Source organism: Neolamprologus multifasciatus, chromosome 13, assembly GCF_963576455.1.
Source record: "Neolamprologus multifasciatus chromosome 13, fNeoMul1.2, whole genome shotgun sequence".
Classification (NCBI taxonomy): Eukaryota; Metazoa; Chordata; class Actinopteri; order Cichliformes; family Cichlidae; genus Neolamprologus; species Neolamprologus multifasciatus.
Genome location: NC_140451.1, coordinates 23,903,534 through 23,918,110, shown reverse-complemented (window position 1 = coordinate 23,918,110; position 14,577 = coordinate 23,903,534). Strand labels below are relative to the sequence as shown.

Below are 14,577 nucleotides of genomic sequence, written 5' to 3'. Positions count from 1 at the left end.
CAAGCATAAACACACAGAGACGTTTAAGACCATAATATGAAACACAACTGTGTACGCAGAAGGCCGTCCTGTTGAAACTAGAAAAAAACCTGCAACAAACTAAGACCCATACATAAATGGGTTTTTGAATTTTGGCCTGCACAAGCTCTGACCCCAATCCACCACCTTTGGGATGAACTGGAACAGCACCTGTAAGCCAGGAAACATTTAGTGCCTGATTTTAATAATGCTCTTACGGCCCAGTGGGTTCAAATTCCTGCAGCCAAGATCTGAAATCTTTTCTAAAGTCTTCCCAAGAAGTCGAGACCGCTATAAAAGCAGATGGTTGTTCGCCATATATGTGTGATTGCATGTCCACATATATTTTAAGTCTCTAATCACCAAAGTAATCAACATCACAAATTCACAAAATTTTCACCCTGAATAGAAACTGTAAAGGTTTCATAAAGCCCTAATAAATTAAATTATATCAGGCATTACAAAGCAGTCTACAAGAGCAGTACCTTGTCAGCAGGAGTAAGCCGTGTCCAGGGTTTGTCAGCTCGTCTGTCATAATCCTTGGCGTCCGTTACCTCCACATATTCATTAAAACGAAGAATCCTCCTAGCAACGAGCTCTGCCACCGTCGGCCTCACGCTCAGCTACACACAGATGAGAAAGGAGGAGAAAGTAGACAGTCAGTCGAATCAAATATTAAACTTCAAAATGATCTTCCCAGTATTTTGGTTAATGTCTCAGTTCCAGCTGAGTCCACTAGATGGCCTGATCTCTCTATATAAAACAGTTTCTTTCTACTACCATGACTCATAAGGTGGGGCAAAACATATTAGTAGCTAAATATAGACGTGCTGTGTACTTTCTGTTCTCTTATGTATGTATATGTGTGTGTGTGTGTGTGTGTGAAATTTACAGTACCTTTCTCGTGAGCCTCCTTTTAATCTCTTGCTTAGCTTCTTGCTCCTCTGCTTCATTCTTTTCTGCATGTAGAGAACCAGCAGATTGATTTCACACCTACTATGCCTGCAACAAGTTACTGCATCTAATTATATACACAAGCTATAATTTGCAATATTAAGCCAAGTGCATGGCTATGCAGCAGTGTGGCTGCCATTACGTAAACAAAAGCAAAAAGGCGAAAAAAGGGAAATCAGATGAAATCTGAACGGCAAATATTCTTGTGAAATATTAATTGAACTGCACCATATATATATATACACACATGCATATATATAAACAGCTTGGTGAGGGGGCACTGGAGAAGTCAGTGACATCTAGTGGTCTCATCCAGATTGAAACAGAAGTCATGCAGGATTTATGACACCTAATCCTTCTTTCCTAGCACAACACATACATAGTGTTACTTCTCTTTTTGTGTTTAAAGGAACACACGAGAGCCTTGCATTATTTCTCGTGTGCTATGATGAGACTGAGGCTGTGTGCTGCAGACCGAAATGTTTTAAAAATCTGCAAATCAACCTTTCAAAAAATAAATAAAATAATTAAATCAGAGGATAAAGCTACACAGATACCCAGTAAAGCTCACAGTGTGATTGAACACATCACTCCACCGTGGGAGACACAAAGCTGCTAAAAGACAGTAATTCATAATTTAGACAGACATATCTGTCTCATCCATCTGATTAATAAGACACGCAAGGTCGTATCTGAAGATCTGAGAGTGGCAGTAACAGATTGTGGCCGGGCAGCTGAAATGACATAATTCGTGCTTTAAAGTATTATGACGATCATAAAAAAAAAAGGTGTATCACGTCACACCTCTGTTGAAGAGTGCACTTACGCTTGAGAATGTTTCTCTGCTCCAGCTCCTCTGTGGTTGGTCTTTGGCTCAGGCGTCTAAAAAGAGAAAACTGTTTACACTCTTTTTACGAGCAGGTATGGATTTAATAATTCTGCAGGCTTGTGCAGAGAAAAATCCAAAATTATCAACACTTAAGATTTGGTTTTTTGTTTACACCTTTTGTTGCTGAGAATCTGAAGGCTGTTTTAACACCAGCCAATTTGGCTAATCTGTTAGAAAAGGCCAAACTTCAGGACACATTTTTAATGTGCATCATTTGTAACAGTATACCACCCACAGCTACACCAAAAAAAAAAAAAAACAACAATCTCTGTTGTTATCCTAAAGCAATGCCAAACTTGAGAAAAAAGTAACACCTAGCCACATTTTCACAGTCCGCTTTGTATGCGTGTGTTTGAGTGTACCTGACTAATTTGCTGCCAATCTGCTGGCGTAGCTCGTGCCTCTCCGTCTCTGAACTCCGTGGCAGAATGTTTTTCTCTTCCAGCTCTTTCTTGCTGGGTCGGTTCCCCAGTTTAATGTTCAAGGTGTCTCGTCGGCGGATCTTGCTGGCAAGAGAGGCTAGAACAGAGAGAGAACAGGCACGGCTAGTAACAGTCTTCCGGGGGGTCAGCTGTGGATCATAATGAACAAGCAATGAAGAAAATGAGATGTTTAAAAACCTGAAACATCAACAGAAAGTCCATTGTAATGATAAACAGATGAAATGCTGTTTACCAGTGCTGGTTAGTTTTGCAAGCAAAAGTTGCATCTTTGACATTTTTAACAGCATGACTGCACGAAGCAAACATTGCACCGTCACAGCAAGTTGGGTGGCTTCACAGTCTGACTGCAAACGATTCTTTCACTTCATCTTGGGAGCAATGAGCCCTTGAGCTGAGCAGGATGTAAAATCTATGGATGTGTTTCTGCAACCATTCAAGGGTTTATACACATCTGGTGACATGACATATTCTTTCTATTCAGTAGCCATGAGCTGCTGGCCTACTGGTCAGTTCCACAACTCTGAATCAGGATACGCTGTCTTATATTAAAACCAAAGGTCATGTGTCATTAGGTAAAATATATATAATACATATTTATTTTCAAAATAAATATGTTTTAACCATATTAGCAGGACTCTTTAGTTGTGAGGCAACAGTTCTAACCATTGACCCAATGCACTACATCCTCTTAAACACATCACACCCCGCCTGCTAACTGACATGTCGAAGTTGAGTTGTTTAGGTGAGCTTCTCTTTAAGTTCTGCAGCTGACGTGACTGTTGTCAAACACACTGTTTTTTCCATTGTTGTGTGACATACTGTTTGAGTCCTCGTCTTCCTCCTCGTCTTCTTCCTCCTCATCCCGGTACAGGATTGGTCCGTCAGAATCAGAGTCACTAGTTTGGCTGTCTCTCGGCCTATCGGGTATCACGGTCACCTCGGCCTGCTCTGTTTTTACCCTGGGTCGCTGCGGCTTTTCTGCTTCATCCTCTGCTGACCTGCAAGAACCAATAACACAACAGTGTGACTAAACAAATTTTAATAGATTTATTGTCAATTATCTAATTTCATATAACAGCAAATCATATAAAGATTCATTTGTGACTCCATTAAGGTTACTGTCATGCATGCTATCAAACTTAGATACAGTCAAAGTGAACATAAGGAATTCAAGCAATCAGCAATTTGCATGTACCAACTAGATTTTTACAGTACCTCCGGCTATTTTCAACAACATTCTCTGTTTCTCCTTTCTTCGTTCCACCTCCTCCTCCCTGCTCTTTTGTCCTCTCCTGTTTATCGCTCTGTGAGCTGCCGCGTGCCTCTCCATCTGCGAATGATGTGTTTTCTGTAGCAGTGTTGACATGAGAAGACTGGCTTGTGGTTCCAGGAAGTGCACCTTTATGGGTATCTTCACCTGCACGCGATGCGTCAAGTGAAGATTTAGGATCTTGGACAGAGTCCCCCTGAGCTCCCCCTGTGTCATTGCTTTTAGATGAAATAGGTTTGGTGTCTGAGGAAAGGGGAGAAGATTTTAAGTCTCCAGGTGGGTTAAGAGTCTCTGCAGAGGCTTTTTGAAGTACAGACGATGAAGTCGGAGTGTCTGATTTCCGGTTGGCCTTTGCATCTGTCCTTTCATTCTGTGCTGCAGAGCCAGTGTCCTTTGACGCACGAGAACGAGGTGTGGAGGTGGTGGTGCTTTTTGTTGTGCATCCCGTCTTCTTTGGATGAGAGGACTTGGCTGAGGAGGACAGAAAATCAGACGTTTTTGTTTTTCTAGATGCTCTATTTTCTGAAGACATGCACAAAAACCTCCTAATAATATGCTTATACAAATTCTATGTTGTAAGAGACAAATATGTATGTGTTTTAAAGTAAAAATGTCATCAGTAATATATGTAGTTAATAACATGTGTATGATAATGTGAGAATCATCCCAAAATATAAGCAATGTTTATATTCTGTTTTATGGCTGTTGGCTACTTAACCCAGGGAACTATTGCTAGTAGACTTACACCTTCTGTTCAAGTGAAACATTTTGATTGGCTGCATGGATAAAACTGAAGCGTATAAAACGCGACGTCTCACTTTTGCTCTCTATTTCAATCAAAGTAGTTTCACCTAAAGTATGATCGGCCTTGAATTTTATTTTTCAAATGTATCACGTTTTTTGTTTAGGCTGTGCAATGCCATAAAACGTAACCATTTTTGATTAATACATAATCCAAGTTTATGCAGCACATATGGATTCCAATATTTACCAACTCTAAAACTTAAACATAATAGAGTAACTATCTAAACATATCTTCTCCATTAAAACTGTGACAAACACAGAATACCTAAGGATATACTGACTACTAAAGTATCTTTTCAAGTCTATGTGAAGTGTCTTTGTGTGCTGGTAAAAACACCCTTAGGAGAGAGGGTGAACTTAGGATTTCGAAGTCATTCAAACATTAATGAAGCAACGTTTGTGCCACTTTCCTGAACACACCACAAAAGACACAAATATCCTCTGAAAGGACTGCATGAACATCACATGCAGTGTTCTAAGTGTCGTTTAACCATGCTATATATTTGACAAGTGCAGCACAGACACACACACATACACACAGGAAGCACGGGGATGATCATGCCCTGGCGTCATGCTAGTGAAACCACACAAGCTCGTCAGATTGCTCTCTCTCTCTTTCTTTTTAAAGTGGCGATGCTACACTGACCTCACTCACTTTCTTGCTCAGCCCCTCTGACACACACACACACACACACACACACACACACACACACACACACACACTGCAGACATTTCTAGAGTTACACAGATAAATCTTTACTTCTTCTTTCTTAGAAAACAGGCAGATATCGTAAATGAAATGCTTTTTATAAGGAAAGCACACCGTGAAGAGGGAGAAAAGGGGAAATACTATTTTGCAACCACTTGACAGAAACTTCAATAACATTTGCACGAGTGCGCACATAAAGCCATGCTTAGAAGGAACAAACTGCTTAATAGTGACTCCTATTTCCCTTCCAACAGTGAGAGAAGGGCATTCTCCATGCGGGAATGAGGGAAGGGATGAACACTGACAGGCCAGCTGGTTTCGGTTCTAACTATCTGAACTTACCAGTCCCGCGACCAGTCGTGTTAGTGTTCCGTGGGGGGTTAGCTTTAGCCTGTGTGGACGACCCAGTCTTGACAGTGGTTTTAGTTGTCTTTTTTGCCCCAGAGGCACCATCCTTGTGCTTTGCCGTGGCTGCGGTGCCACCGGCAGGTTTGGATGATGCGGGCGGAGTGGCGCTTGGCTGTTTTTTAGCTTGAGTCTCTCGAGGTCGCACCTGATTTGCCCAGGTGTTGGGTTTAGTATCAGACCTTTCTAAATAGATGAGAGGGAGTAGGAAGGAAAAGTGCAGCAGTTAAAGGTTAATATAAAGGCTGGAAGCAAGATAAAAGTTGCTGATCTGTGCAAAAAGATGCACAAATAGAGGTGGACAAGCAGAGACAGAGGAGAAAATGAAGGATACAGAAAGTGTATGACAGAGCTGATGATGAAGGGCTCTTGTACAGCGTTTCCAGAGAACTGATAGATAATATGTACCCATTAACCTTCCCAGGCTCCAGGGTAGGCGATAGTATGTGTGTTCAGTTGCTGTACTTACAGAGTTTGTTGCCTTTGCCTTTCTGATTATTGACAAATGAACAAACAAATGGCTACAAGTTCAATGCTAACAGGGTTGAGTTGAAAACAGCACAACACTTAAGCAGCATCAGACACAAGAACAGTGGCCTGTCTCCTCAGGGAGAGAGAGGCATTAGGAGGAGAAGATACAGCTCTGTTCAAACTGTGAATGCCTATTGCAGGCTGATATAATGGGAATATCTATCTGAACACATTAGACCCGCTCATTGATCCCACAGCGAGTTCAATGTCAACCAGAAAGCTGCTGCAGATACTAATGCATTCCACAGCCCAGAGGAAAAGACATCAAAGCACCTAAAAAAAGCTACAATATTTAGATCCAGTATATAAAAATGGAACAGTTCAAGGGCCGAAAAAGCCCCACATTCCACAAAATGTGAGTTCTCTGTAGAAGAGTAAAGTTTTCTCAGCATTTAGCAGGTCTCTAGCGACAACCGTTTCTTGCTTTAATTTTCAAACAAATAACAACAATGCATCTATATATAATTCTTCAATATATACAGGTGGAAGACTGTTACCCTGGGCTTGTAACTTCAACTAGTACAGCAATCTGACGGTTAGAGACTCCAACCAGCCCTGGATTACAGGCCAAAGTATGACAAAGGTTATATTGTGACTGGTCCAAAGGTTACCTGGTTTCTCCTCAGTTCTGACCGGCCCAGTTGCCTGTTCCTCCCGCAGTGTTTCTTGAGACTCAATGTCAACTTTGACTTTCTCTGGCGTCAAACTGGATGTGGCATGGCCGTTCAGATTTTCACTGATGACTGGTTCATCTAGGGGAGAAGAAATAAAAGCTGCTTTTTAGTCATTTTCTCCATCTCCTGATATGACACAAACAACATGTGACAAAGTGAAAAGGCTTTGAAGTGTAAAGAACAATAAAAAACATGTTAAGATGTGTCTTACAAGGTGAATTGCTTTGCTCTGTAATAAGTAAATGTCATATTTTGGGGAAGAAGAGGTGTTACATTTAATTTGATTTGACTTATTTGATTTGACTGAGACATAGGACAAACCTTGGTCTGGGATGAGAACTCCTTTCTTGATGAGCTCCTCCCTTGTTTGTCTAGTGGAGATTTTTCTCTCTAGAACTGAAAGACCAACAAGCTCAAGTTCAATATATTTATTCGAACACATCAACACAATGCCAAACCACATTTTACACAGTTTGCAACTGCATGACGTTGAAATAAGAGACGGGGTGACGAACGGGCCTGCCTACAATCCAGACCTGTCACCCCATGTAAACATTTTGCACATTAAGAAAAGAAAAATGTGTAAATAAATGTGTAAATAAATAAATCTGCTTTTACTGACATGGAAATGTGGTTGTGTACTGATCTCAGACACCCCCCCACCCCCACCCCAAACTTTGACACCAATAAATAATCTAATTATAAAGAAAGAAGTTCTACTTCCCAGTTAGCACCTTATATATCCCCTACCGTTTTCTAAACTGTCCCGAGCGCTAGCATTGAAGGGACATAGAGGAACACAACTTTCATACAAACACAGGAAAAGCAAAAGATAAAACCTAGCAGCTTTCAGGAGAAGAGTCTCTGTTTTTTGTATTTACCTCTGTCTCTCTTTATTTCCCAGCCAAACCCCTGAGGAATTAATCAGCAAGAACCACAAACAAACCATTCACTCATTTCCTTTTAAAGCTCTTCTGGGAGCAACAGTGCTCCATTTCACGCGTAATGTTCCACACAAATCCAAAAATGCCATCTGTGATATTGACCAGACACTTGATTGAGGAGAACAAATCAGAAGCGACTCATCAGCTTGTTGATACAGTGTCATTAACATACACATCCACACACGGACACACAAGACGTCCTACCTTTTGAAAGATCCTGGAACTTGTCGCTGGTCTTCTTCTTCCTCCACTTCCAGGGTTTGAAAAGTTTGCCCAGGGTTGACAGCTTGCCTCGCTGCTGCCGTGGTGCATGGGCATTCTGGGCATTGGCAGAGCTGTCCACCGCCACGTCGCAGCTGGCCAGAGATGTTGATTTCTCCAGTCCCTCAACTAGAAGACACGCAAGCAGAAATGCATGTAAATAGGAGAAAAGGAATATCAGCGTGCAACCCAGGCAGGGCCCTTCTATTTGCATATTATCCATAAGCCCTTGCAGCCTTTCTCTAGGAGAGCTGGTCTCTCCTACAATGGATATGCAAAGATAATCCTGCCATCTGGGCACAGAAGATTCTTATTCTCAAGACCAACACTTCCAATTTAAATAAAAATAATAATACTGGACCTTAATTTCAGTCAAACTAGTTTCTTTTAACTCCTTCATACTGCACAATACTGACAAGTATAGGCCATCTACGATGTACACATGTGTTATATGTTATAAAACAGATTTTTCTGCCTTTCTAATACTCCTTCAAATCCCACCCTTCAAATTACTCAACTGAAATGATCCGAGAAGGTGAAGGACCCTCTTTACTTGAAGTGCTCTCAAACATGTGCAATCATCTGACCCCCTTCCTTCAGGTCACAGCAACATGATGCTCAAAATAGAGTCATAGCACTTAAGATTCATTTTTATTCCTGTAGCCATTTAAAGGACGACAGGAAAAATGGCTCTCTTAACATAATCGAAGCTTCCACAAACCACAGTGCACTTTATCTGGCTCTATAGTTTGCATTTTTTATGTGCAGGATTATAGCGGTGTTTATATTTTCGGTCTGTATTTACTGGAATTGTGTTTATATTTTAATAGTGTAGTGTTATTTAGTATTATACACATCTCTTTAACAAGTGATTCCTGGTGTTTACTGCCGAAGGCTTGTTCCTGTCAGTTTCCCGATAACGCCCGCCTATATTATCAGGAAACTAAAAGCTTTAAATGAAGACAGATCCACACACGTTTTTAAGACGGAGTCAGCAAGTGTTAAAAAAAGCTGAGAAATAGTCATATTTGTCGCGCTCTACAGGTCAGTCAGGGGCGAATATTTGTTTTTAACAGTATTTGCAGTGCGTGCGCTCGTGTGTGTGTCTTGGCGAGATCCCTGTCCTCCCACAGCTCCTCCTCTTCCTGCTGAAAGATTAGAAGCGCTGTGAAACTTCTGGGATAATGTCGACAGTGTGTGCAAGTACGTGTGTGTGTGTGTGTGTGTGCAGGAAGCTTACACAGGAAAGAGAGGTGGTGTGTGTGATTCCTCAGATTTAAGCAGAGGAAGGCTTTTGTTTTTGCAGCTACGTAACACTGCTGAATCACCGCTGACTCTATGGAGCCCAGCTAGCGACAAAAGTGTATCATTTTTTCCGCAAAAAACTTTAGAGTAATTTATGTCTTTTTTCATATTGGCACTCCCGAAGAAAAGGTCAAGTTATTGCTGCTTGGAGGAAATGAAGTTCAGCGATGTGGAAGTATTTGAAGGAGCTGTGTGCTTTTAGCATAGAAGTGCTCTTAAATGAGAGAACAGCCCCAAAACTAATACAGAGGAAAATAATAAGTGTAATGTAAAGAACTTGTCCTCGTTGAGGCTTGAGATGTGCTACCATTTAACATCCTTTACTCAAATTTTCAGGTTTACATTGCGCCATGCCTTTATGAACGCATGCCGCAACATAGAAGAGCCGGCTCCACGGGACAAGACTCGGCCGTCCATCTGCATCTAAAGGGAAAAGGTCACTTTTTTGAGGATGCCAATGTTTACATTTTGGACAGAGAAGACATGGTTTATATGAGGAGTGAAAGAAGCCATCTATGTCCACTGTCGACGACCATCTTTGAATAGAGGTGGTGGCTTATGACACCAACTGACTGCCATCTCAATCCAGTTTTGAGATCCCTTCCCAGATGCCTTGACGCCCATTCACATCCTGGGCCATTTGACCTCAGGAAATCACGTGATAGGGTTGGGTTAAGTTTCACGATGAGCTCACCTGAAACCTCGGCTGATTGTGACCTACATTCGTTTTCACACCTTGGCTCGTGTGATTAGGTCGAGGATCAATAGGGGGTCCATGACACTCTCAGGGACACTCCCACAGAGCTTAAATCTGGGACTCTCCACCAACTGACCCTAGAACTGAAGAAGCTTCTCGGATGAGAGGTGAAACGTCTTCAAGCAACTTAAAGAAGTACAGACGCTTTTCTTTCCAAGCTCCTCAGACTACGATGACCTGGATGACTGAGAGCCTTCACAGACACTGTGCTGAACACTTTATTTTTATTGTATTAATATATTAAAATGCAGTCAGACTAAGTAATAATAGATGTTCAGAACATTAATCAGCCATGTGCAAAAATTAAAAATGATTACAAAACATAATACCTACAATTTGCATTACAAAAAAAAGCCTGGCTCAAGTTCAACTTCAGCTGATATGTCTTCAACACAATACTTGGATGTTTTTCACATGAAGTCATGGTGGTTGTTTTCTCCAATTATGTGGACAGCTTCAATTAATTCTGAAAACATTTTTTAAACAAAGGAAAAAAAACTTTAAAAGATGCAAGATTAAGTGCACGATCCAGGATCCTGGTTACACTAATCCATAACAATTTGTATTCTGATTGGCAAGGGGAAATATACTCACGAGCGCAACCTACATTTGTTGACATGGCAGCAGCCTGGTTTAAAAAACTAAAAAAAAATACAGAATCATCGCAAAACCTCAATAGCCGAAAGCCAGGGACTCTCATGTCATCTGCAAACTGAGATAAATGCAATTATTCAAGGGGGACGATTTAAGGGAATTCATCAATTCATTCTTTCAAGTGCATTCTTAGAGAACTCCTAAATTCGCAAATGCTAGCTACACATGGAGGCAATCATTATGACTGCTCAATAAAAATAATAATACATTCCCACTTAGCTCATGTCACTCTAAATACCTGCTGACAAGAAAACAATAAAAGTTGGTTGAAAACAGAACAGTGCAGTGTCAGTACTGTTTAAGATGCTTATGCAGCCCCATTGTCAGCAAAAAAAAAAAAAAAATCTGCCAGATTTCCACCAGACCAAAGCTTAAAAAACACTCAGCTTAGCTGACCAGATGATCCAGATGTTCATTTTGGCAGTAAAGAAGTTAGGTAACCATTTGCCTAACAGCAACTAAAGTCACTCAGTCAAGCATTTCCTGGCTAAGCAGATCTAGTGGGTCAAATCCATTTCATAACCTTCAGTTCAATTGAAAACTATCAATAGCCTGATGATTGGTTGGCTCTCACCAGCATTGGCAGATAGCTGATTCGCACTCTGCACAGATGGACATGGGCTAAAACCGATGAGTATAAACTATCTCTGACTGCTGCTTACTGCTGATGAAGGATCAATGCATTGTTTATTCACACGCTGTGAGTAATTACATAAGTGCACATTTTTTTTCTACTAGTGTTGTTTATTTTCCATGGTGATGAGAAAGTTTTTCTTTTCCCCTGCATTACTGAAGCTAACGTAAATGTGCATCGATCAAAGTATTTGTTTGAACACTGTCAATTAAATATGATTAAACCAAATTCACACAGGTTTACAACTAACAAACTCTTAATATCTAACAAATAATATCGAATCTTCTTATTCTGTCTATAAATTTAAAGACAGTTTTGCAGGTTTTAGAGCATTTGGTGGTCTTTAGCAGATCTAAACTGAATAAAGTAGGATTATTATAACAAAAAACTGATGTGTCATTAGCCTAAAGTGTAAAATGAGGGTCAGATAGTAAGAAGTAATATAACTAGAGCAATATAACCATAACAAAGCACTCTGCTTTGTTGAGGAATGCTTGTAAAATCATAGTTTCATTATTGCTCCCAACAGTATTGTGATCACCTTTATCACATCGAGTGCTCAAGGACAAACATGTACATAAAAACAATGGCAGTAAAGAGTGAAGACATGGAAAAGTGCAGCACAGAGCCCCCTACAACTCCCCTCAGACCAATATAGCACCCTCTTTTTGCACACACACATACTTTGCATACACACACTCATTTCCTGTTCCTGTGTTGATATCAAATCACAACAATAGGTGCATTTCAGCAGCTACTCTGTACCGCTAACGATGGGGAAATCGGTAACAGCGATTATCATCACCATTAGGCCAACTATCAAACTTCCAGTGGGAACCAAACAGGGACAATGGATCGACTGACTACTTGCTGAGAAAAGAAAATGAAACGAAGAGGCAAAAGAAAACTCACTGCTTAGCTTAGAGAAGAAACAAAGCACATCATCAAAAGAGATTCATCTGCTTCCCATTTTTCGGAACCGATTGTAATACAGTCTTTTCAAATTCCTGGTTTTACAGTTATGTAATTATCATAAGGAAAGGGGAAGATTTGAGATTCATGCTGTGTCGTGTAGCAATGCAGGAAATCTAAAGCCTGCATTGCTGTAACACATGCATGAGGTGCTTACACTTACACTGAATGTGTTCAACGGCAGAGATCTCACAAGTACAACAATACGTCATCTTTTCCGAGAAAATTACACCTACAGTTAATTTATTGTTCTCACCTCACTCTGCAGAAATTCCAATCATTCCGTCCCCCAAACAACTGACCAGAGGCTGGTGCTTGGAGGCAGGCAACCGTTAAATAACTCTTGATTTCCATCTTTATGTATACGACTATTATCGACATTTAAAGAAAAAAAAAAACTTGGCGATTTACTGTAGCTACATTGTAGTGGAACAGAAAATAGTGACTATACGGTCAATATTAGCTACTTTAACAATTTCTCCACAGTAATTGAACCTGCAGCTGCAGGGTTGTTGTTTGTTCTTTAGTGAGAGATTGCATGATGGTTGATTATTTTATGTTTTCACTGGGATTCAAAATGTATAGGAACCAGTCCTAAGGGTGCACTGTTCCGGTTAGATGGCACTAACAAAAATACAGAGGTGGCGCTAGAGGTGGAGCTGGACTTGGTGGTGTTGAAAATGCTAAGATTTTTACTGGGAGTGGCTAAGAGGGAAATGATTAGAAAGTAGTATATCAGAGGGACAATCCAGCTTGAGCTGTTTGTAGACAAGATGGGCCTGACACGTGCAGGGAAGGGACACTGGACAAAGCCTGTTGAATATGGAGCTGCCATGCAGACAGAAAAGAGGAAAACCACAGAAGAGTCATGGGTGTAGTAAAGGAGGACATACAGCGTTAGTGTGACAGAAGAAGTTGCTCACTTGTGTGCGAGATGGAAGCTGATAATCTGTCAGTGAGCTAATCTGGTAACTTATAAATAAAACGGCTAAAAAAAGAGGACAATCTCATTTATCTGTACTTGTCTCATTTCAGCACAGTTTGAGAATTTCTAGGTTTGTGAACACTGTGACGGCACCTTATGGGACTAGCGATGTATACTATACCAGCGGTCCCCAACCTTTTTTGCGCCACGGACCGGTTTATGCCCGACAATATTTTCACGGACCGGCCTTTAAGGTGTCACGGATAAATACAACAAAATAAAACTAGTACCGGTACCGAAAAAAAGAAGATTTATTCATAACACACGTGAAAAGACCAAGGAAAACCGAGTTAACGATAAAAACAATAACAAAATAACGCTAAAAACCGATAAAAACCCTGAAAACTATACATTTCACACCTGAGCCTCAACTCTCGTGGACCGGTACCAAACGACTCACGGACCGGTACCGGTCCGAGGCCTGGGGGTTGGGGACCGCTGTAGTATACTGTAAACTGGGGAGGCAGTCTTTGGGACTTTATCGCTTGTGTTAGTGCTGCTTTTTTTAGCTTAGCCTGTGCCCCAGGAGACACAATATATATATATATATATATATATATATATATATATATATATATATATATATATATATATATATATATATATATATATATATATATATAAATACATACAACTTCTTTATTGAGAAGTGACACTGGGTAAAATTAAAACAATATATGAAACAACATGAAAACTCTCCACTGCACCCACTGTATGTGCTTCTTTTGCTACTTTTTAAATGTTTGATTGTTTATTTCGCGCTTGTTCCTCTTTGTGGTGAACACCACAGTTGTCCCATTCCTGTTCAAGCCCACTGACACGTCTACATAGTCAAATATAATGGTGACATATAATGTAATATAATACATTGAGGCAGACAATGTTAGTTTACTGTATGTGCAGAAATAATGCTCAATGACTGCTACATCAAACACAGCAAACGTTTCAGCTGTTCATTACATTACACAAACAGATAAACACTAGCCACTGCCAATCTTATTTGCCAATAGGTCGAACACTGTCAACAAGGTAAGTACTAACAGATAACAGCTTTAAACATGTTGACTTCTTTTCAACTAAAAAAAACTTTTTTTTTGTTTTTTTAAAGTCAATATTGCCAGGCCTTAATCTGTTGTATCTATTAAGAAAAATATACACCATCATAAATCAACAAAATCAGGTTTTAGGAAACCAAATCAGAGGAATTAAGATCTTCAGTTCATCAATCTGCTGTTTAACAGTAATATATTTTATGCTGTCAGTATTTGTTGTAACTGACAGTTGCTTTAAAATAGTGCTGTATTTGATCTCTTTAAATTAAACTGTGTACGTCCTCTAAATCTCAGTTTGATTCCGGGATGTTGTTAC

At 40.2% G+C, this 14,577-nt stretch overlaps 1 protein-coding gene across 4 annotated transcripts in view; it reads right to left on the bottom strand.

Annotated features, from left to right (window-relative positions):
* phactr2 (phosphatase and actin regulator 2) overlaps window positions 1–14,577 on the bottom strand; it is a 41,581-nt gene that overhangs the window by 6,125 nt on the left and 20,879 nt on the right. For 3 of the 4 annotated variants that reach the window (XM_085182685.1, XM_085182687.1, XM_085182686.1), the window contains 10 exons: window positions 7,846–8,031; window positions 7,019–7,093; window positions 6,635–6,775; window positions 5,430–5,678; window positions 3,520–4,045; window positions 3,124–3,302; window positions 2,224–2,380; window positions 1,799–1,854; window positions 916–977; window positions 504–641 (listed from right to left, as the gene is read on the bottom strand). In XM_085182685.1, the coding sequence (XP_085038811.1) occupies window positions 504–641; window positions 916–977; window positions 1,799–1,854; window positions 2,224–2,380; window positions 3,124–3,302; window positions 3,520–4,045; window positions 5,430–5,678; window positions 6,635–6,775; window positions 7,019–7,093; window positions 7,846–8,031 (1,769 nt within the window). The remainder of the gene's footprint in view (window positions 1–503; window positions 642–915; window positions 978–1,798; window positions 1,855–2,223; window positions 2,381–3,123; window positions 3,303–3,519; window positions 4,046–5,429; window positions 5,679–6,634; window positions 6,776–7,018; window positions 7,094–7,845; window positions 8,032–14,577) is intronic. The other variant, XM_085182688.1, reaches the window with a different exon arrangement.